We start from the raw sequence: 18,701 nt of genomic DNA on the forward strand, positions 1-18,701 counted from the left end.
CTGCGGCCCCGCGATAAGGGGGCGGCTGCGCTCAAGCCCCGCCCCTCGGGAGCGACTGCCACCCAAGATGAATATTCCGCCGCCGCCACGGCCCGGGTCGCTGGCCACACAGCAGGCCTGAGGTCTCCGCCGTGTCCCGGCGCCGGGCTGGCTCGCACCCTCCCTCTCACGACTCTCGGGTGGAGATGCGGGGGGGACGCGGGGCGCAGTGCAGGCTGCACCGGGCGCTGAGCTCAGCACTCTCCGCACGCCCCCGCGCGCGCGCGCCCCCGGCCGGTGCTCGCGGGCCCCGCACAAGGTCACCGTGGGCAGCGACGGGAGCGCGCTCACGCCGGCCTCGCCCGAGCTCCTGGCCCCGCTGCGCTCGCAGCCGCCCCTGCGACCTTGGCCCCCGGCGACCGCAGGCCGCAGGGGGGCGCGCTCCGACGGCGGAGACCCCAAGGGCCGCGCGGGGGAGGGAGAAGGGACAATGGCGGCTCCGAGCCCTAATAAGGGACATATGTCCCCGCGTGCTGCCATTGTGCGGCTCCGAAACGGCCCCCCCAACCCGCACCCTCGCGCCCCGCCATTGGCTGCTGGGCCTGACGTCATGGGGGCTGTAATCTCGGGGTGGGCGGCCGCGGGCAGGGTTCCCCGCCCGGTTGCCAGGCCGCGGGGTGGGGGTGGGGGCCGCAGCCGCGCGGAAGGGCGGAATGCCACCAAAGGAGCCGGATTTCTGGAGCGCGGGCACGGCAGCCCCTGTGCCGCTGCGCGTCCCGCTCGCCGGGTCGCTGCGGGGCTCGGCGCCGGCCCCTTGGGAGAGAGGAGGGCGGAGGGAAGCCTCGCCCGCGGGCGCGGGGTCAGCCCGGGTGACCGAGGGGCAGGAGACACTGCGGCACGGGGCGCGCGCGGAGCCTGCCCACTGCGTTTCCGCTGCCTCAGCACCCGCGCCCCCGCCCGCCCCGCCCGCCGCTGCGGGCCCCTGGCCTTCGCCCCGAAAGTGAGAGGGCGGGCGGACCAGCCTGAGGTCGCCCCGAGTTCCTTCCCGAAAGGTCCCAAGTCCGGGGCCCGTGGGCCCCCGGCCGGTCGCCACGTCTCCCCCCACCCCCGACAACGCCGCGGGTCGCGGGCTGCAGTTCCCGGAGCTGCGCGGGGGAACCACGGATCGCGGGGGCCGCGGCGTCCCCAGGACCCTTCCCAGGAGACCCCGGCGGGGCCCGGCCCAGCTCAACCATTTCCGCCGCCCGCCCCCTCCCGCAGCTTCTGGGCTTTAAAAGCCGGAGGCTGGGCCGAGCCGCAGGCAGAGGCGGCGGCGGGCGCAGGAGGCCGGGCCCGGGAGCTGTCCGAGCGCCGAGCCCCGCCCCCGGAGCCCCCGTCTCTCCCCCCTCCCTCGGCCCGCCCTCCCTGCGCACCCCTCCCCCCGAGGACCCCCGCCCCCCGCCCGCCGCCGCCGCCGCCGCTCGCTCCGGCTGCAGAACAATAAAGCCAGCCTCCCAGAGACCCCCGCCGAGGACCCCCGCCCGGCGGCCGAGCCCCCGCGGCCCGCCCCTCGCCGCCCGCGCCCGCAGAGCGCGCCGGGTCGCTGGCCGAGGTGCTGGCCGGGCCGGCGCTGGCCGCGGTGCTGAAGCTGCCGCCGCTCCCGCCGCCGCCGTGTTCGCCGGGCCCGGCGCCGCCACCCCCGGGGACATGGGGGGTCGCTGACTGAGGCTCCGCCGCGGCGGCGGGGGGGAGGGGAAGGGGGCCGCGGAGCCGGGCCAGCCCTGCACCCACCCGCAGCCTCTGGGCCCGGGACGGAGCCGCTCCCCCCTCCCGCCCCCCCAGCCTCCTCCCCCGCCTGTCCAGGGGCGGCACTGCGGGCTGGGAAGCCGGGACCAGAGGAGGGAAGGAAGGAAGGAAGAAAGGAAGGAAGGAAGGAAGGAAGGAGGAGAGGAAGGAAGGAAGGAAGAGGAGAGACAAGAGGCGAGAGGCGAAGAGTGGAGAAGAGGGAGGACGGAAGGCAGGAGCCGAGCAGGACGCGCAGGCAGGCGGCGAGGAAGGCGCTCCTGCGGCAGCACCCGAAGGCCGGAGTGGGGACCCGCGTACCTCCCGCCGCTCCTCGGATGGTGACGGGGCCTCGCCGCGGCTGCAGCCCCCCCCGCGCCCCGGCTCCGCAGGCCCGCAGCGCCGGAGCCCCGCAGGAATCATGCCCAGGTCCTTCCTGGTCAAGAAGGTCAAACTTGACACGTTCTCCTCGGCAGACCTCGAGAGCTCCTACGGGCGCGCCCGCAGCGACCTCGGCGTGCGACTGCACGAGAAAGGTGCGAGCCGGGCTGAGGCTGGGGGCGGCGTGGGGCCCTGGGCAGAGCTGGAAGGAGTGGAGGGCCCGAGTGGCCGCGGGAGGGGGCAGGGGCCCCAGGCCACAGACCACAGACCCCGGGGAAGCGGACCAGCAGGAGGCGGCGGCCGAAAGCAAACTGGAGGGGATGAAGATGGGGGTGGGGAGAGGGGGAAGCAGAGTCAGACCCGAACTGGCCCGAGGCTGGGCAGCGAAAGTGTCAGCGCTGAGAGAGGGTGGGGAGCAGGAGGCACCCGCAGACCCACACTGACTCGCACTGTGACCCGCGCCGCAGGGACCCCTGCTGACGCGACAGGACCTCGTGCTGCATGCAGACCCACACCCAGAAACCGGGGCCTGCCTCAGCACCCTCTTCTCCTCCCGAGACTGCTTGCTAGGGCCAGCGGGGGAGGGTGCGGGCTCCAGGGAGCAGGCGTGGGGTCCAGCAGGGGCCGCCCACCTGTCAGGCTGAAGATACCAGCAGAGGCAGCAGCGGGATCCTCCCCGAAGCCGGGGTCAGGAAGAAGGACGTGGGCAGGGGAGGTCCAGGGTGCTGGAGGCAGGGGGAAGCTCTTTGTGTGCGGGCACCCAAGTTCAAGGACATCTGTGAGCATGCAGGCCAGGGTCCCAGAGTGCCAGCAACATAGGGGGGCAGAACAAGTGTGACCTGCAGGAGCATGAGCCCGTGTGTGTGCCTGTGTGCGCCCATGTGACTGCGTGTGGCCATGTGACTGCGCGTGTGTGTGACCCCGTGTGAGTGTGTGCCTGCCTGTGTGCCACTACATGGGGCCATGTGACTCCGGGGCCACTATGCACCCATGTGACTGGCAGCCCTGCTGAGAGTCTGTCCAGGTAGCTGCAGGTGTCCCAGGGCCAGCGTGGGGCTCCCCTGTGAGGGGGTGCCAGGGTTGCTGGTGGCTGCGGTGGCCCTGAAGAAGCCAGAGTCTGCCCCGTGTTGAGTGTGCGTTTGTGACTGAGGTTGAGAGACCCATCTTGCGCCTGGAGAACAACTGCAGTTACCAGCGTGAGCAGTGCCGCTGGCCTGCGTCTTGTCGCTGGGAAGGTGTGCCCTGGTGGACGCCCTGGCACTGGCCCTGGCTGCCTGGCCGGTCTTGGGAAGGCCCCCACGGGGGTTAGGGCCAGGGGGAAAGGACAGTGGGGGACAAGGTGGGACCCAAGGGTGCAGGGTGACCAAAGGAAGTGCAGGGAGCAGCAGAGTGGAGGGAGAGGGATGGGTCTGGAACCGGAAGGGTCAAGTCCAGTGAGGAAGAGGAGAGGGTGGGCCAGGGAGGGCTCCAGGGCCTGCGGGAGGGACTCCAGGGCTTACTGTGGGACCTAAAGGACCAGAGAGGGGCAGCATCAAGGCTGAGAGTGGGGGCGGGGGGTGGGGGGGAGCCGGTGGAAACCCTGAGAAGCGGCAGTGGTGGGGTCCCTGGTCAGGAGCCACTGGCTTTGTGCGCTGCGGGTCTGCAGCGTGTTGCATAATCGGAGAAAACTGCTGAAGTGGGGAGAACCCAAGGGGGAGGGGAAGGGGGAAAAGGGCGAGGGAAGCGCCGCCCCTCCCCCCTGACCTTGAGGCTCTGCTGAAGGGGGGCAGCCGCGCCGAAGATGCGCGTCTTCCTCCCTCCGAGGGGTGGGGCCGGCGGGCGGCGGGGGCGGAGCTGGGCCCGACTGGGTCTCATCTCTCCTCTCCTCTCTTCCCCTCCCTGCCGCCTTCATCCTCCTGCCCCGCGGTCCCCCGGCCCCTTCCCCTTTGTCCTTCTCCCGTTCCCTTCTTTCTGGTGTCTCCTGCCGCCCGCTTGTGTGTGTCTCGCCCGCTGCCCGGTTCCTTTCCCGCTGTCTGCCTGTCTGTCCGCCTCGGACCTCAGGATACCTCAACGACTACGCGGGTCCTGCCTCCGTCTACGATGGCGACACCGAGGCGGCCTTGCTTAAAGGGCCGTCCCCGGAGCCCATGTACGCTGCGGCGGTACGGGGGGAGCTGGGCCCGGCGGCCGTGGGCTCGGCGCCACCGCCCACCCCGCGCCCGGAGCTGGCCACAGCGGCTGGCGGCTACATCAACGGCGACGCCGCCGTCAGCGAGGGCTACGCGGCTGACGCCTTCTTCATCACCGATGGGCGCTCGCGCCGCAAGGCTGCCAACGCCAACGCCGCCGCCCCCTCTACGGCCTCAGCCCCCGACGGCGACGGTGGAGGCGGGGCTGTGGCAGGTGCGCGCGCTGTAGGGTCTGGCGGCCGGGCTAGCACGCGCGCAGGCACTGAGGCCCGCGCGGGGGCCGGGGCTGGCGGTGCAGGGGGCCGGCACGCCTGCGGTGAGTGCGGGAAAACGTACGCCACGTCGTCGAACCTGAGCCGCCACAAGCAGACGCACCGCAGCCTGGACAGTCAGCTGGCGCGGCGCTGCCCGACGTGCGGCAAGGTGTACGTGTCCATGCCGGCCATGGCCATGCACCTGCTCACGCACGACCTGCGCCACAAGTGCGGCGTGTGCGGCAAGGCCTTCTCCAGGCCCTGGCTGCTGCAGGGCCACATGCGCTCCCACACCGGCGAGAAGCCCTTCGGCTGCGCGCACTGCGGCAAGGCCTTCGCCGACCGCTCCAACCTGCGCGCGCACATGCAGACGCACTCGGCCTTCAAGCACTTCCAGTGCAAGCGCTGCAAGAAGAGCTTCGCGCTCAAGTCCTATCTCAACAAGCACTACGAGTCGGCCTGCTTCAAGGGCGGCGCTGGCGGCAGCGGCCCTGCCGCCCCGGCCGCGCCGCAGCTCAGCCCGGTGCAGGCTTAGGGCGGCGGCGCCTCGGTCAGCTGGGTCGGCTCTCAGCAATGTGGGCCCCCGGGGAAGTTTCCGCCGGCGCTCGGGTGGAGGGGCAGGAGGGTGGGCCCCTCCTCACAGCAATAGGGGGAGGGGGCCCCGCCCCGCCCGACAGGGGCCTCGCCGGCCCCTTCAAGCAATAGGGTCCCGAGGGGAGACCCACCCCGAGCTCCCTCCCTTCCCCTTCAGGGTGCCCCAGGCTTTTTCCCAGCAATAGGGTCGAGGAGACCCGGAACCGAACCTCATCTCCGAGTTAGGTTTCTGAAAACGGGGGCGGGGTGAGGCAGGGAGAGCCCCTCCTCCCTCATCTGCGCCCCCGGATCTTGTCGCAGAGACTCAGGTCTTCCCCGCCCCTTCCCGAGCCTTCCAGGGTCGGGCCTGCGGCCTAGACGTCCAGGGAGCCGGTCCCGCCCCAGCAGCAGGCCCGGAAGGAGCAGGAGCGCGGCCTGCCGAGGCCTCCCTGCGCCTCAGTCTTCGCTGACCCCCGGAGTGTTAGACGCACCGAGGACCGGGAGGGAGGAGGACAGCGGCACCCTTTTCCCTCGGGTTCCTTCTGGGGCCTCAGTCCGAGCCGCTCTCTCACCCTCGCCTCGCGTCCTCTGCCAAATCGAATTCTTCCAGCCCTGCTTCCCGGGCTCTGTCCTCCATAACGAATATAATGACGCATATCGAATCGCATGGACTTATCCGACCTCCTCCGATCCCCCGTCCCCGCCCAGCCCCGGGCCCCCCACCCCTCGTACCCGGGCACTCCGTGTTGGAGGACGGATTCCTGGGGCCCGGCAGGCAGGCCTGGGCCTGGCCCTCTACACACCTCTCTGTATTCGCTTCGCGGGTAAAGCCCCCTGGGGGGGCTGCGGATGCGTCGGGTTTCTTTCTTTCTGTATTTGTACGTTTTATTTATGAACAGATTGCACTCGGGTCAGGGAAGGGGCGCTGACGCCCCGTCCTTCCCACCGACGCCCGGGGCTTGGGATGTCCAGGATCACCTTCCCCGCCCCTGAACCCCGCCACCACCGGGGCCCCACCTCCTGGGAGCCTCAGGCCCCGCCTCTCAGAGGCTGGCCCCTCCCCCGAGCCCCAGGCCCCTCCCCCACTCTGTTGCCAACTTTCGCCCGTCTATGCCAAAGCCTCGGCGGCGACTCCGCCCCAAGGGCCCGCCCCATTGGCCGCCGCCTTTGTGACGTCACTGCATGCAGCCCCAACCCTCCTCCCTCCCCTTCCCGGGGCTGCCCGTTCCCTCCCCCTCTTAGTTAGTCCGATGCTGACTATAGAGCAATAATGCGCACTGCATGCGAAGCTGCCGCCGCCTCTAGAGTTACTGAGAATCAGGTATCCCCCTGCCCTGCCCACGCCCCACAGGCCCCTCGATCAGGGACGCTGCGCGGGGCCGGACGCGCAGACTTTCTTCCCCTCCTACTCCCTACCCGCCCCGCCCCGCCCCCCCCCCCCCCACGGCAGAGCCCGGCGGTGTATTGGTTCCAGGGGCGGGGGCGGGGGACGGTTGCCCCCAAACCCCCCCTTCAGTTGTCCATCACCCACTGACCGTTCATTGGGTACCTACTATGTGCCAGGCCCACTACTGAGTCTGCCAAGGCCGCGGCAAGCTGCGGGGGGCGTGCGTATTCTGACAGGGGCACAGCTCTCTTGGGTGCGCCAGGGACGGCGACAGATGGAGACGGAGGCCGAGTCCCTAGACCAGAACCCGCGCCCCACCCTCACCCCACCCCGGGAAAGTGCTGGGAGCAGTCGGGCTCTGCCTTCGACTTGGGCCTGGCGTTCTCAGTTCGGTGGCAGACACCTAGAGCCCCAGGGTCGAGCGCCACCAAGGCCGCCCATACCCACCCCAGTACTTTCATGCTCTGGCTCCCAGCTCTGCCCTGCTGGGCCAGGGCCCCAGGACAAATGGAAGGGTGCACTGGAGCTTATGACTTGGTCAGCCCCACCCCCTGGGCACCAAGCCCCGCTGCTGCCCAGCTGCATCCGCACGGGTGGACTCGAGGGCCCAGCAGAGCAGGGCCCACATCCCAGACCCTTACATCCCAGCTCGGTACCCACACAGCCCCCAAGCCGGGACCTGCCCTCCTGTGTCGGGCACACCCGCATGCACACACACACACACACACACACACACACACAGGCGCCCTCCCTCTCCCCTCCCCTCCCACGCCTGTCTACCTACCTAAGGAGAAGGCCGGAGGGCCGTGGGCCGGCCAGGGCCTCCTGCTTCTCCCCACACCGCGCCGCCGTGGAAAGCCATGGGCCCCCTCCTGCCCCCATAACTAAGCAGCACAATAACCGACTTAGCGAATTCAGGTAGAAGGAACGTTTAGGTAGCACCTATTTTGTACTGATTCTACAAGTAGGGCCCGAGATGCGGGGGCCCTCGGGTGGGGGCTGCGGCCGCCGGCCCGCCCCGCCCCCACCTCCGCCTGCGCCCCGCCGCCTTGTACATACTTCCCACCCGGAACAGGCCGGGATTTTTACTCGGGCCGCGCCCCTCTTCCGCCCCCATTTGGGGCCGGGCCGGCCGGACAGACGGACGGACGGACAGACCTCCTTCCTAAGCACAATAGCACCAGCTCCCCGGAGCACCGCACCTCCACAAGGAGAATAAACGCCACTCTTGATAGAACTTGGAGTGTCGGGCTGGTGTATCCAGGGCAGGGCCTGCTCTGCAGGGAACGTCTTGGGGGCGTCGTTCCAATGTTGCTATGTCCTGGAGTGCAGGTGGCACAGGCCCGGTGCTGGGAGTGGCAGCCTGTTCACGCAGCCCTGGGGACATGCAGCCGCCTTTTGCTAGGGTGCGCCCGTGTCCCCTTTTGCAAGAGTTATCGTCTACCGGGGGTGGGGTGGTGGTGGTGGTGGTGGTGGTGGGGCTTCAAGCTCCAGGAGCATTCCTCTCCCCAAGGCCAAGCACTGGGCACTTCTCCTGTGGCAGGTGAATCTACTCTATTCGAGGAATTGGAGGAGCTAGGGGCCGAGCATGTAGTCAGGCCCAGCTCAGGGCGGTTCCTGAATGGCCAGAGCAGGCACAGCAGTACCAGCAGTGCTATGACCCCGAGGTGCCCCCACAGTCCCGGGAGGAGCTCCTGCCGCCCCAGCAGAACTGGCAGCCACCAGCAAGGCCTCTGGAGGCCACTGGAGACAATGGGGATGGAAAAGTATGTGAGGTCTGATCCCTTCCTGCGGCCCCCTTTCCACATCCTGACCCTCAGACTTGGGGGGTGGGTTTCAGCAGTTTGAGGAGAGGCCTCCAGGGTCCTGGGAAGGAGGTGCTCAGGGCCAGAGAGGCTTCCACAGTCACGCACAGCCCTAGGGCTCTAGAGAGGGATGAGTGGAGTTGGGGAGATGAGGGGTGGGGCTGTAATGGGTGGGGACAGCCCTGGGACTGGGACCCTTTACCCCAGCAATGCCCTCTGACACCCAGATAGGCAGGCAGGAGCTGAGAGGCCCAAAGTCCTGGAGACATGTGGTCAAACTAGGTCAGCGCAAGGGCAGCACGGCTGTACCCATCGTGGCAGGGGGTGAGTCCTCCCAGACTCCAACCGGTGGACAGCAGGGGAGCCTGACCTGCAGCAGGACAGAACGTGTGGGCCTGCTGCTCGGGGTAGGGCTCACATGGGTCCCCCCGCCCACCAGTCCTTGCAGGTATCCAGGTTCTGTCTCATGGGTGTGCTCACAGTCCGTGTCTTCCCATCTTCCCATTGGCTCCAGCAGCCCTGCTGTCTTCGCTTTCCACTCTGGTGAGGAAACCTTGGCTTCCCCCTAACCCCTGTCCCCGGGACATTCTGGACACTTCACTCCACCACCACTTGCCAGCAGACCGCTTAGAACCAGGACCTGCATTTCTCGTTGGCTACTGCACTCAGCCTCTAGGAACCTACTGGTAGCCTGAGCCGTTGATCTTCGCTAATGCGCGCGCCAGCTCGGGGCCATCCTTCTAGGTTTTTTGGTCTGTATCAGGGAAGGAAAAGGCCAGAAGGCACTCAGGGACACGTGGGCGCCAGTGCAGGTCTTCACTCTTCGCAGCCTGGGAAATGGAGCGGGGAAGGAGTGGCAAAGCTCCCAGGGCTCACTCTTACTCTTGGACCTCCCAAGAGGACCCTCTCCTTTGTCTTCCCTCCCTTGGGATCAGTACTCTGCCCGTCCTGGGTCGCTGACAAACAGATGAACGTTCTTGGAGGCTGGATAGGAGACGGGCCGATCCTGACCCATTGAGGATGGGCCACGTGGGCACGCGAAGGCTTCTTTCCCTCCCTTTAGGGTGGCCTCCAAGCAAGCTACTCGAAGAAACCTGCCAGGTAGCCTCAGCCTCCCAGATAGGAATGCCAGACTGACATCAGCTCCAGAAAGCCCAGTGGTAGCAGGAATGTGTCACCGGGAGGCCTGGGCATCCTTGTAGAGGTGGTGGTGCGGGGGTGAGCCAGGCCCATAGGAGAGGCCAGTGACCTCAGGCTGCACCTCTGGGGTTATTAGCTTCCCGAGAGGTGCTCTTCTCACCCATGGCCAATGGGCTCTGCTGCTACGAATTTCTTGGGTAAGCCAGGCCTGAGCCTCCAGTAAGCCCCCGCACCCCGAGATCCATGCCGCTTACAATCCATGCCCCGTGCAGGATGCGGAGGAAGCCGAGGTGGGACGCGGACTCGCCCACCTGCGTGCTGCGTTTTTGTGTTCGTGGATTAGTTGTTTTACCTAACGACGGGGGAGACTGCACAAACTTTGCAATGACACAGAAGCCTCTGGATCCGCGATCCGACAACCCAGGCTCCCTACGCCCTGGCTATACTAGCCCAGGTGGGAAACGGGGAGGGCCAGCAGGTCTGCGGACGTGGGCCGGAGACCGGCTGGAGAGAGCGTGAAGGGGCGTGGCCACACCGGAGGCCCGCGCCTTACCCGCGGCAGGGCGGGCGTCCGGTCCGGTGGTCACTAGTGCTGCTCCGCGACACTCGCGCTGGGTGGTGGGCGCGGCAAGTCCCCGCGGACAGCGCTCCGGCCGGCGACCGGATGGTAACGCGTGACGCGTTTCATAACCAACCTCCACCCCACACTCTGTGCCTGAATTTATGGAGAAGCCGTGGGGCAGACCAGCGGCCAGCGGAGGCGCAGAGCTGCCACAAAGCCCGCTGCCACCGAGACGCCGACGCGCGGGACAGCAGGGGCGCGGCCCGCCACCAGCTGCCTCGGCCTTCGACCCAGCCGGGCGACCAGGACTCCCAGGTGGCCCCGCGCCGGGCGACCACAACTCCCAGAGTGCCCCGCGCGCTCGCGAACTACAAATGGGCGTGCGCCCCTTCCGCCAGCCACTGAGCGGCTCCGCGGCGGTCTGTGGGTGGGTCCGAGGCGCGCGGGCTACGGCGGCCGGCAGGGGGCGGTGGCGGCGGTTGGCCTTGAGTCGGGAGGCGGGGCCCGGGGCCTCGGGCGCTGAGAGCCCCACGGGACACGACCCGGTGGCAGTGTGCCGGCTGAACCATGGGCGACCGAGGCGGCGCGGGTGGCTCCCGGCGTCGGAGGACAGGGTCGCGGCCCTCTAGCCAGGGCGGCGGCGGCCCCGCGGCGGCGGAAGAAGAGGTGCGGGACGTGGACGCCGGGGGGGACGCGCCGGCCCGGGCCCCAGAGAAGGACAAGGACGGAGAAGCCGAAGTGGGCAGCGGCCACCGAGATCTGAGGTAGCAGGGCCGCTGACTCATGACCTCTGACCCCCGGCCTAGGCCCCTGCTACCCTCCCCAGTCCCTCCGGCGTGGTCGCAGCAGCGCGGGTTCCGCTTCGGAGAGCCCGGACCTCGGACTTGGCGTAGGCAGGTGCCCCGCTTGGGCTCCCCCGGGGAAACTGAGGCCTGGGGGACAGGGTCGCCTCCCGAGGGCACGCGTGGGGGGGGCACAGAGGGGAACCGTGCGCACATCCTCAGGTGGGTCCGGGTGCGCGTTCCCGGGGTGAGCGGGGAGGCTGGCGCTGCAGGCGGGCTGGCTCCACCTTGCACAAGTTTTCCTCTGTCCGGAAGGAGATGGAGCGGACGGGGCGCTTTGAGATGAAGGAGGCAGCCCTCCTGAGGGCTGAGGGGAGCCTTGGGGTAGAGGAGGGGTTCCGGCTGGGGAGGAGGGCAGCAGGAGACTGGGCTGCCTGAGGCCAGGAGCAGCGGCAATGAGAGGCTCCCCGGTCCTTCAATCGAGAACAGAAAGCCGGGACCATTCCTTTCCCAGCCCCTCCATCCCTCCCGCAGCGCTCGGCCGGCCTCGGCCTCGCTCGTGTTGCCACAACAAGTGCTTGCCGCAGGGGCAGCTTGGGTCCTGCTGCCGGGCAGAAGAGGGGTTTGAAGTGGGTTGCCTACAGGTGCAGGACGTGCAGGCCTGGGCAGGGGGAGCACGCAGAGGCCGAGGGGAGGCTCTGGGCTGCCTGGACACTGGCTCCCTCTTCCAACTCCAGGTGGTTCCTTTGCCCCCTCTGGCCTTCATTTGGCTCTGGGACCCTCCGAGGCTCTGGCTTTGGGAATGGCTATCCAGCAGGAAGTGGGCAAGGATTTGCCCTCTTAGAGACAAGAACAGAGGTGCCCTGGGGAGGGGTGGGCGCTGCCCCTGCCCTTGGAGTGCTCACAGTCCCCCCCCAGGAGATAAGATAATCTCAGCACAGAGCCCTGTGAACAAAGGTCAGACTCGAAGTTCATGAAGGCTGTGTCCCAGAGGAGGGTGGTTCTGCCAAGAGAGGTGCTTGCTCCCTGTGTTGGGGTGCTGCTGAGGCCGGCTGGGAAGGATGGGCACCCTAGAGTGCCTCTGTCAGCTCCCTGAGCTTCCCTCGCTGGGGTCGGGGGCATGGTAGCACCCTTGCCCCAGCCCTCGGAGGACTTGGGTCCTCCCTGTGAGAGGGGCACTGGCTCTGGGCCCAGCTGCCACTTGGGATGGGCAGGCACTTCCCTGATGGGCCAAGTGGCCAGAAGCCTCTCCTGTGCATTTGCTCGCCAAGTAGGATGAGCAGAAGCCCAGTCTGCCCATCCTGGGGGTCTAGACCCCTGGAAAGAGGCGCAGCAGATGGCAGGGATGGGCCTGCCCAGGGCTGGAGGGGGGAGCTGGTGACCACAGCCCCCTCCTGGTGCCCAGGACATTTATGTGTGTCTGTGCCTCCAACCAGAGGCCACCAAGTCCAGGCCCCGGGGGGCTATGGCCGTGGTGTGGGGGGCGGTGGGGCCTACCTTGCTCTGACTACCCTCCTAGGTTTTGACCTGTGGCACTCCTGCTTGTCATCCTCCTGGAACCTGCCTGTCCTCTCCCGGAGCCTCCTTACCCGCTCCCTACACTTCCTGCTCACCCTGGCCTGGGCGGTTGGGCTGGGCTTTGGGCGTGAGTTTGTTTCTTCCAGCCTAGGGCCAGGGTATGGCTGCCCCGCCTTTGGCTCCCTCCTTCCCAGAGGGCCACACTCTCCCTGGGTTCACAGCTTTCCCAGGGTGTTTGCTCCTGGGGTGTCCTCTGTCCCACCCTTTCCAGCAGGGCCAGAGTGTGTGGGAGCCCACCAGCCACATGGTGCCCCAGGGCTTGGCCCAGAGGCTGAGTAAAGTGCTGAGGTGGAGGCAGCTGGGAGGTGAGCTGGCACTCTGCTCCCTCTGTGTTCTGCTCCGGCTAGGACCTGGACCCAGTGGTCTCAGGTGTGGTTCACACTTGGGGGCTGTACCTCTGGGTAAGATTTGAACTTCATCGAGCCTCAGTGTCCCTGTGTGCCTACCTCCCAGTGCTCATGTGAGGGTTGTGCAAGGTGACACGCATGATGAGTTAGGATGGCCTTGCTGGCTGGGGGCCTGGGGAGCAGGTGTGGGACCACTGCAGCAGGGGAGAGGGTGACCAATGCAGCCCTGACACGGTGGCCAGACCCTGCTTCCCACGCAGGCATGTCTCTCTGCTCTCTGGTTCCCTGCTGAGGACTGCACTGGCGAGGCTAGACCTCTGTGGGCACTGGTGGACCCTGGGCTTTCTGCCCTGGGTCGCCGCCTCTGACCTACGGGGAAGGAAGAGTGCTGCCTGGGGTCAGGGAGGGTCACGGGGCTGGCTGGAGAAGGTCTGAAAGGTTTTGTGATGCAAGTTTGTGTCAGATTGGAAAACGACACTGTTTCTCCACCTTCATCCTCATCTTCGAGGTTGTCACAAGTAAAGCCAAGTGGTGTTGGTCACCCAGGGGGCAGGTGTTGTGAAACAGCCTGTGGGTGCACCCAGCCAGAACTGTGGGAGGCGGCTTTGAGCCCATTCCAGTGAAAGCCCCATTGGGCATGAACTTGGCGGAGGGCGCCAGGGACAAGCTCAGAGACCACCGTCTTTGGGGGTGGGGCCATGGAGCCCCTCCTGCTTTACAGAAAGGCAGGTGCCCAGACTTGAAGAACAGGGCCCCGGGTAGAGATCCCAGCCTTCCTGAGAGGTCCGGAAGGAGCCTAGTGGAGGGTACAAGGAGGCCAGGCCTGTGGTTGGGCAAGGCGCAGACCATGGTTTGGGAGGCAGAGGTGACCTGTCTGCATTGCCCAGGCTGAGGAATGCCGAGCAGACTAGCATGTTGGCTTCTGGGCCTCTCACCTCCCAACTGAGTGCTGACCCCAGCCTTAGCCAGGTTGGCACCGGGGTGGAGCCAGCCCTGAGAAGAGCCCTGGTGCCCACTCCCCCCCTCTGGGTGTCTCTTGAGACAGAGACATGTGTCTGCAGGAGGAAAGGGAGGCCCTGGCCTCACCTCTTACAAAACTGGAGGCCTTGCTCAATGCCACATGGGGTTCCCTGCAGGCCCGGGCCCCTCCTCCACCTCTGGTCCCCAAGAGGGCCAGGTAGGTGGGTGAGGATCTGTTCATGTGTCCCCCTCGCCAGCACCGGGTGGGGGGGTTCTGCACAGCTTTGTGAGCAACCCCCCCATCAGTGCCTGGCCAGCCCTCAGCCCATCGGGAACACAGCGCTTCCCCATGGTTGAACTGGAACAGCGGTCACTTCTCCAAACAAGTACATGAGGGCTGCTCGGCCTTGTCAGGCTGGGGGCTCAGCTGGCCCCCAGACCTTTGTGGGCCAGACCTTTGTGGGCCTCACTCAGACCTTTGTGGGCCAAGCGTGAGGAGGTGGTTTGAGGTGGGGACCCCACAGCTTGCTGGGTGCTGGGAAGAGCTGACCAAGCAAGGTGAATTTGCCTCCCACCCCCGCCTCTGTCCAGTACGGCTGGTGGGCCTGCCGATCCCTGGGGTGGACTCCTTTGTGGGTTGTCACCACTCCATGGTCAGTGTGACGGGCGACAGCTAGAGGCCTCTGGGGAGTGAGACTGGGCTCCTGGTCTAGGGCCCTCCAGCCCGTGCAGCCTCTGTCTGCAGCCTGCCCCTGCCCAGCGCCTGGAGGGACAGGCCCAGGGAGGTTCCTCTCAAGACTGCAAGTGGGGAGTAAGGAGTCGGGAGCAGAAGAGAAGGTTGGGTGGGGAGTGTGGACCCCTGCTGTTGGGCTGGGATGGATGAGCAAGGGGCTGGACTTGGTTGAGCCCCCAGGAATCTGCAAGGGTGCCTACCTGCCCCTGAGCATGGAGGTGTGGGCAGCTTGTGGACCCTCCTGAGGTCCTCACTGTCTCCTGCCCTGACAGGTGCCACCGCCTACAGGATTCCCTGTTCAGCTCGGACAGTGGCTTCAGCAACTACCGCGGCATCCTGAACTGGTGTGTGGTGATGCTGGTGAGCAGGCTGGTGGTTGGGGGCGGGGTGGGGGCAGCACACGTTTCACTGGAGTCTGGCCGTCACTTGTACACAGAGCTTGTGGCTGGGGCTTGTGTGGGAGGCCTTTGTGCTGTGAGCTGTGGCCGAGGGTCACTGGGATGTGGGAGGAGGGGACAGGATGGGTGGCTGGCCCTGGGCCGGCGGGATGCAGGGCGATGGACGGGGCACTCTGTGGGAATGGGCTTCCCTGGCAGTGCACAGGAGTGCCTTTTCTTGTGGTCCAAGATGAACTGCCTCTGCCCTCGAGTGGCCCTCGTGGGTGTGGAGCCCCTCGCTGGCCCAGCCTGGGGCAAGCAGAGGTGAGAAGATGGTTTTGGGGTTCAGTGCAGCAACTCCAGCCGTGGCTCTGTGGGTCCCCAGCCTCTCCTTCAGTCTGGCTCACAGATGCCCCCTTGGAAGGTTCCTCTGCCTGACCCTATGGCTTGGTAGACGCCCAGCGTCTGGGGCCCAGTTCCTGCTGGCACCTTGTGGGGGTGGGACCAGCAGTCCTGGCTCTGAGGCTGGAGTGCAGGGCTCAAAGGGGCAGCAGGTGGGGCGGGGCAGAGGACAAGGGCTTGTTGGGGCCTGGCCCCCACCATGCAGGGCTGATGGGGCTGCAGGCCTTCGACCCTCATCCTGACCGACACGGACACGCCTGCCTCTGGGTCAAAGGCAAGGTTCCTGTGGCGGCCTGTGTGGCAGGGGTACTGGGCACAGCCACCCACACCCTCCTGCCCATGGCCCCAGGGAGCCATGGGGGGCACGCTGCCTGGTGAGTGAGAGGCTGGCTAGGCAAGCTGATGTTCTCAGGAGACGTGTCCTCGTCCCCTGGGGGCCGTAGCCTGGGCTGGGCAGCTGGGCAGCATGAACGTCCCACAGCCTCACAGCCTTTGCCCTGCTTCTGTAGCCTCTGCCACCCCCCCTCTGCTCCTGGCCCGTGTGCACTGTGCTCGGCCGCTGCCCTGCTCCCTCTCCCTTGCAGATCTTGAGCAACGCGCGGCTGTTCCTGGAGAACCTCATCAAGTGAGCGCCCCCGCCCCCCCGCCCTGCCCTGCCCTGCCCCGCCCCGCCCCGGGGCCCAGCCACACTCACTGCCAGCTCAGGCTCCCCATCACCCACTCAGGCCTGCACCCCCCAACCCCCAGGTACGGCATCCTGGTGGATCCCATCCAGGTGGTGTCTCTGTTCCTGAAGGACCCCTACAGTTGGCCTGCCCTGTGCCTGGTCATCGGTGAGCTGGGCATCGAGGAGGGCCTTGGGCGGGGACAGGGCTCATGCAGACCTGAACTTGCCCCATGGTCTTCTGTCCTCAGTGGCCAATGTCTTTGCGGTGGCTGCCTTCCAGGTAGAGAAGCGCCTGGCGGTGGTAAGCAGTGTCCTTGTGCCCCTGGGCCCTGGCCAGAGACCTGCTCCTCTCCAGGCCTGGATGTGGGTCAGGGTACCACCTGCCCCATGGAGCTTCAGGCTGTGCATGTCTTCCCTGGGAGGGGCTGTGCCCTAGGCGTGGCAGCCTTTCACCAGGGAGACCCTTGTCCAGGGAGTGATGCCCCTGGCTGAGTACTGCCCCCAACCCCCCACCCAGGGTGCCCTGACGGAGCAGGCAGGGCTGCTGCTGCACGTGGTCAACCTGGCCACCATTCTCTGCTTCCCAGCGGCCGTGGCCTTTCTGCTGGACTCCATCACTCCAGGTGCCCCCTCATCCCGCCCTTCTCCCAGCCCGTCTTGGGGAACCACAGGGGAGACCCAGGACAGCTCTGAGGGGCTGCCCCATGGCCCTCCAGTGGATGGTGTGGGAGACCACAGCCTGAGCCTTCCTCTCCCACAGTGGGCTCTGTGCTGGCCTTGGCCGTGTACACCATTCTCTTCCTCAAGCTGTTCTCCTATCGGGACGTTAACCTGTGGTGCCGGGAGCACAGGGCTAGGGCCAAAGCCAAGAACGGTGAGGGGCTGCCTGCCATGGGGTGGGGGTGGGACCTGGGAGCACTGCCCCCAGCAGCAGGGTCTCACCTCCCACACCTCTCCTCCCTTTGCTGGCTCCAGCTTCCATAGGTAAGAAGGCCGACGGTGCAGCGGCCCAGTACACAGGCGCTGTGAGCTACCCGGACAACCTGACCTACCGAGGTGAGAAGCCTGCAGGGCTGGCCAGGGGGAGGGTGGCGGGGGATGGGTGGGGGGCAGTGCTGGGGTCAGCAGGCCAGGCCCTGGTGCCAGCCCCACCCTCCCATTTCCAGATCTGTACTACTTCCTCTTCGCCCCTACGCTGTGCTATGAGCTCAACTTTCCCCGCTCCCCTCGCATCCGAAAGCGCTTCCTGCTGCGGAGGCTCTTTGAGATGGTGAGGCTGGAGGCTGGGGGCTGCGAGGGGCTGGGGCAGCCCAGTGCCGGGAGGCTCAGCCTGCTGCTCTCTGCTTCCTCCTCCAGCTGTTCTTCACCCAGCTCCAGGTGGGGCTGATCCAGCAGGTACGTGGGGCAGGACAGGGTGGGGTGGGTAGAGGGGATCTCACCTGGGTGCTCAGTGGGCAGGAGCTGACGCCGTGCCCTCCTTTGCAGTGGATGGTCCCCACCATCCAGAACTCCATGAAGCCCTTCAAGGTGAGGGGTCAGGCCTCCCTGTGGCTGGGGGGTGGGGGTGGCCCAGGGAGCCGGCTGAGCCGTACCCCACCCCTACAGGATATGGACTACTCGCGCATCATCGAGCGTCTCCTGAAGCTGGCGGTAAGCAGGCTGGGCAGTGGGGTGGGGCATGGAGGGCAGGGGGCCTGGGACCTGACACCACCTCTGCCCCAGGTGCCCAACCACCTCATCTGGCTCATCTTCTTCTACTGGCTCTTCCACTCCTGCCTGAATGCCGTGGCCGAGCTCATGCAGTTCGGAGATCGAGAGTTCTACCGGGACTGGTGGTGGGGGACCTTGGTGGGGGCTGGGACTGGGACTGGGACTGGGACTGGGACTGGGACTGGGGCAGGTCTCAGTGCCACCTGATCGCCCGCTCTCTTAACCCCAGGAACTCTGAGTCTGTCACCTACTTCTGGCAAAACTGGAACATTCCTGTGCACAAGTGGTGCCTCAGGTGGGTGTGTGAGTGTGTGCCGGCCAGTGGCTGGCTCCTGGGGGCCTGGGCACCTGCCCACTCTCTCCTCTCCCCACAGACACTTCTACAAGCCAATGCTCCGGCGCGGCTACAGCAAGTGGCTTGCCAGCACCGGGGTGTTCCTGGCCTCGGCCTTCTTCCACGAGGTCAGTGGTCTGTGGGTGGGCACCTTGGGCCTAGAGCCGGTGGCTGTGGTCCTGAGGAACAGGCTGACGCCCATCCCCCCACCTCCCACGCACCTAGTACCTGGTGAGCATCCCTCTGCGCATGTTCCGCCTCTGGGCCTTCACCGGCATGATGGCTCAGGTGAGCACCCCTCGGCCTCACCTACCTACCCTCTTAACCTGTACCTGGGGCAGCCAGCCCCAGGGTCACCATAGCCACTTGACTGTGCACCCCGTCCCCAGATCCCGCTGGCCTGGATTGTGAGCCGTTTCTTCCGTGGCAACTATGGCAACGCAGCGGTGTGGCTGTCGCTCATCCTCGGGCAGCCGGTGGCCGTGCTGATGTACGTGCACGACTACTACGTGCTGCACCACGAGGCGCCCGGGGCCGGGGCCTGAGCTGCCGCACCCACGCCCCTCGTGCCTCCCCACCTCGCCTGTGTGCTGGGAGGCGCTGGCTGCCTGCCACGCCCTCCTGGCCTTCAGGAGACCTCTCTGCCCCTATGGGGCTGCCTCTCCCCCGCCTTGGGAATGGGAGACCCAGCACGGGCTGGCACCCCAAGAACCTGTGCTGGTCCTGCCCCAGGGACCTGAGGGTTCCAATAAAGTCCTCTCCAGAACGACCCTAGCCTGACGCTGGTGGAGGGGACAGCCA

The 18,701-nt window shown here is 66.9% G+C and overlaps 2 protein-coding genes across 3 annotated transcripts; both read left to right on the forward strand.

The window, feature by feature from the left end:
- The first annotated feature begins 1,843 nt into the window (after positions 1 to 1,843).
- Positions 1,844 to 5,799, forward strand: SCRT1 (scratch family transcriptional repressor 1). Its single transcript, XM_037166580.2, has 2 exons — positions 1,844 to 2,276; positions 4,162 to 5,799. Exons 1-2 carry the CDS (start codon positions 2,162 to 2,164, stop codon positions 5,076 to 5,078), a joined length of 1,032 nt encoding a protein of 343 aa, XP_037022475.1. The 5' UTR covers positions 1,844 to 2,161; the 3' UTR covers positions 5,079 to 5,799.
- A 4,677-nt stretch (positions 5,800 to 10,476) lies between these two features.
- Positions 10,477 to 18,670, forward strand: DGAT1 (diacylglycerol O-acyltransferase 1). Of its 2 annotated transcripts, none has more exons than XM_037166561.2 (17): positions 10,477 to 10,774; positions 14,683 to 14,770; positions 15,774 to 15,814; positions 15,937 to 16,022; positions 16,105 to 16,157; positions 16,374 to 16,479; positions 16,617 to 16,730; positions 16,832 to 16,912; positions 17,023 to 17,126; positions 17,213 to 17,251; positions 17,342 to 17,383; positions 17,462 to 17,506; positions 17,579 to 17,691; positions 17,796 to 17,861; positions 17,941 to 18,028; positions 18,126 to 18,188; positions 18,290 to 18,670. In XM_037166561.2, exons 1-17 carry the CDS (start codon positions 10,578 to 10,580, stop codon positions 18,443 to 18,445), a joined length of 1,482 nt encoding a protein of 493 aa, XP_037022456.2. In that variant the 5' UTR covers positions 10,477 to 10,577; the 3' UTR covers positions 18,446 to 18,670. The 2 variants fall into 2 exon arrangements, with proteins under 2 accessions (XP_037022456.2, XP_037022457.2); XM_037166562.2 differs by having other exon boundaries at positions 16,105 to 16,136.
- Positions 18,671 to 18,701: the final 31 nt, after the last annotated feature.

Source organism: Artibeus jamaicensis, unplaced genomic scaffold, assembly GCF_021234435.1.
Source record: "Artibeus jamaicensis isolate MK-2021 breed Jamaican fruit bat unplaced genomic scaffold, CSHL_Jam_final scaffold_916, whole genome shotgun sequence".
In the NCBI taxonomy this organism is placed as follows: Eukaryota; Metazoa; Chordata; class Mammalia; order Chiroptera; family Phyllostomidae; genus Artibeus; species Artibeus jamaicensis.

Coding starts and splice junctions, on each gene's coding strand:
- DGAT1 (XM_037166561.2), top strand. CDS start 10,578: ATGGGCGACCGAGGCGGCGCGGGTGGCTCCCGGCGTCGGAGGACAGGG. Junction 10,775..14,682: donor AGCGGCCACCGAGATCTGAG/GTAGCAGGGCCG, acceptor CTGCCCTGACAG/GTGCCACCGCCTACAGGATT. Junction 17,252..17,341: donor AGGTGGGGCTGATCCAGCAG/GTACGTGGGGCA, acceptor CCTCCTTTGCAG/TGGATGGTCCCCACCATCCA.
- SCRT1 (XM_037166580.2), top strand. CDS start 2,162: ATGCCCAGGTCCTTCCTGGTCAAGAAGGTCAAACTTGACACGTTCTCC. Junction 2,277..4,161: donor CGTGCGACTGCACGAGAAAG/GTGCGAGCCGGG, acceptor CTCGGACCTCAG/GATACCTCAACGACTACGCG.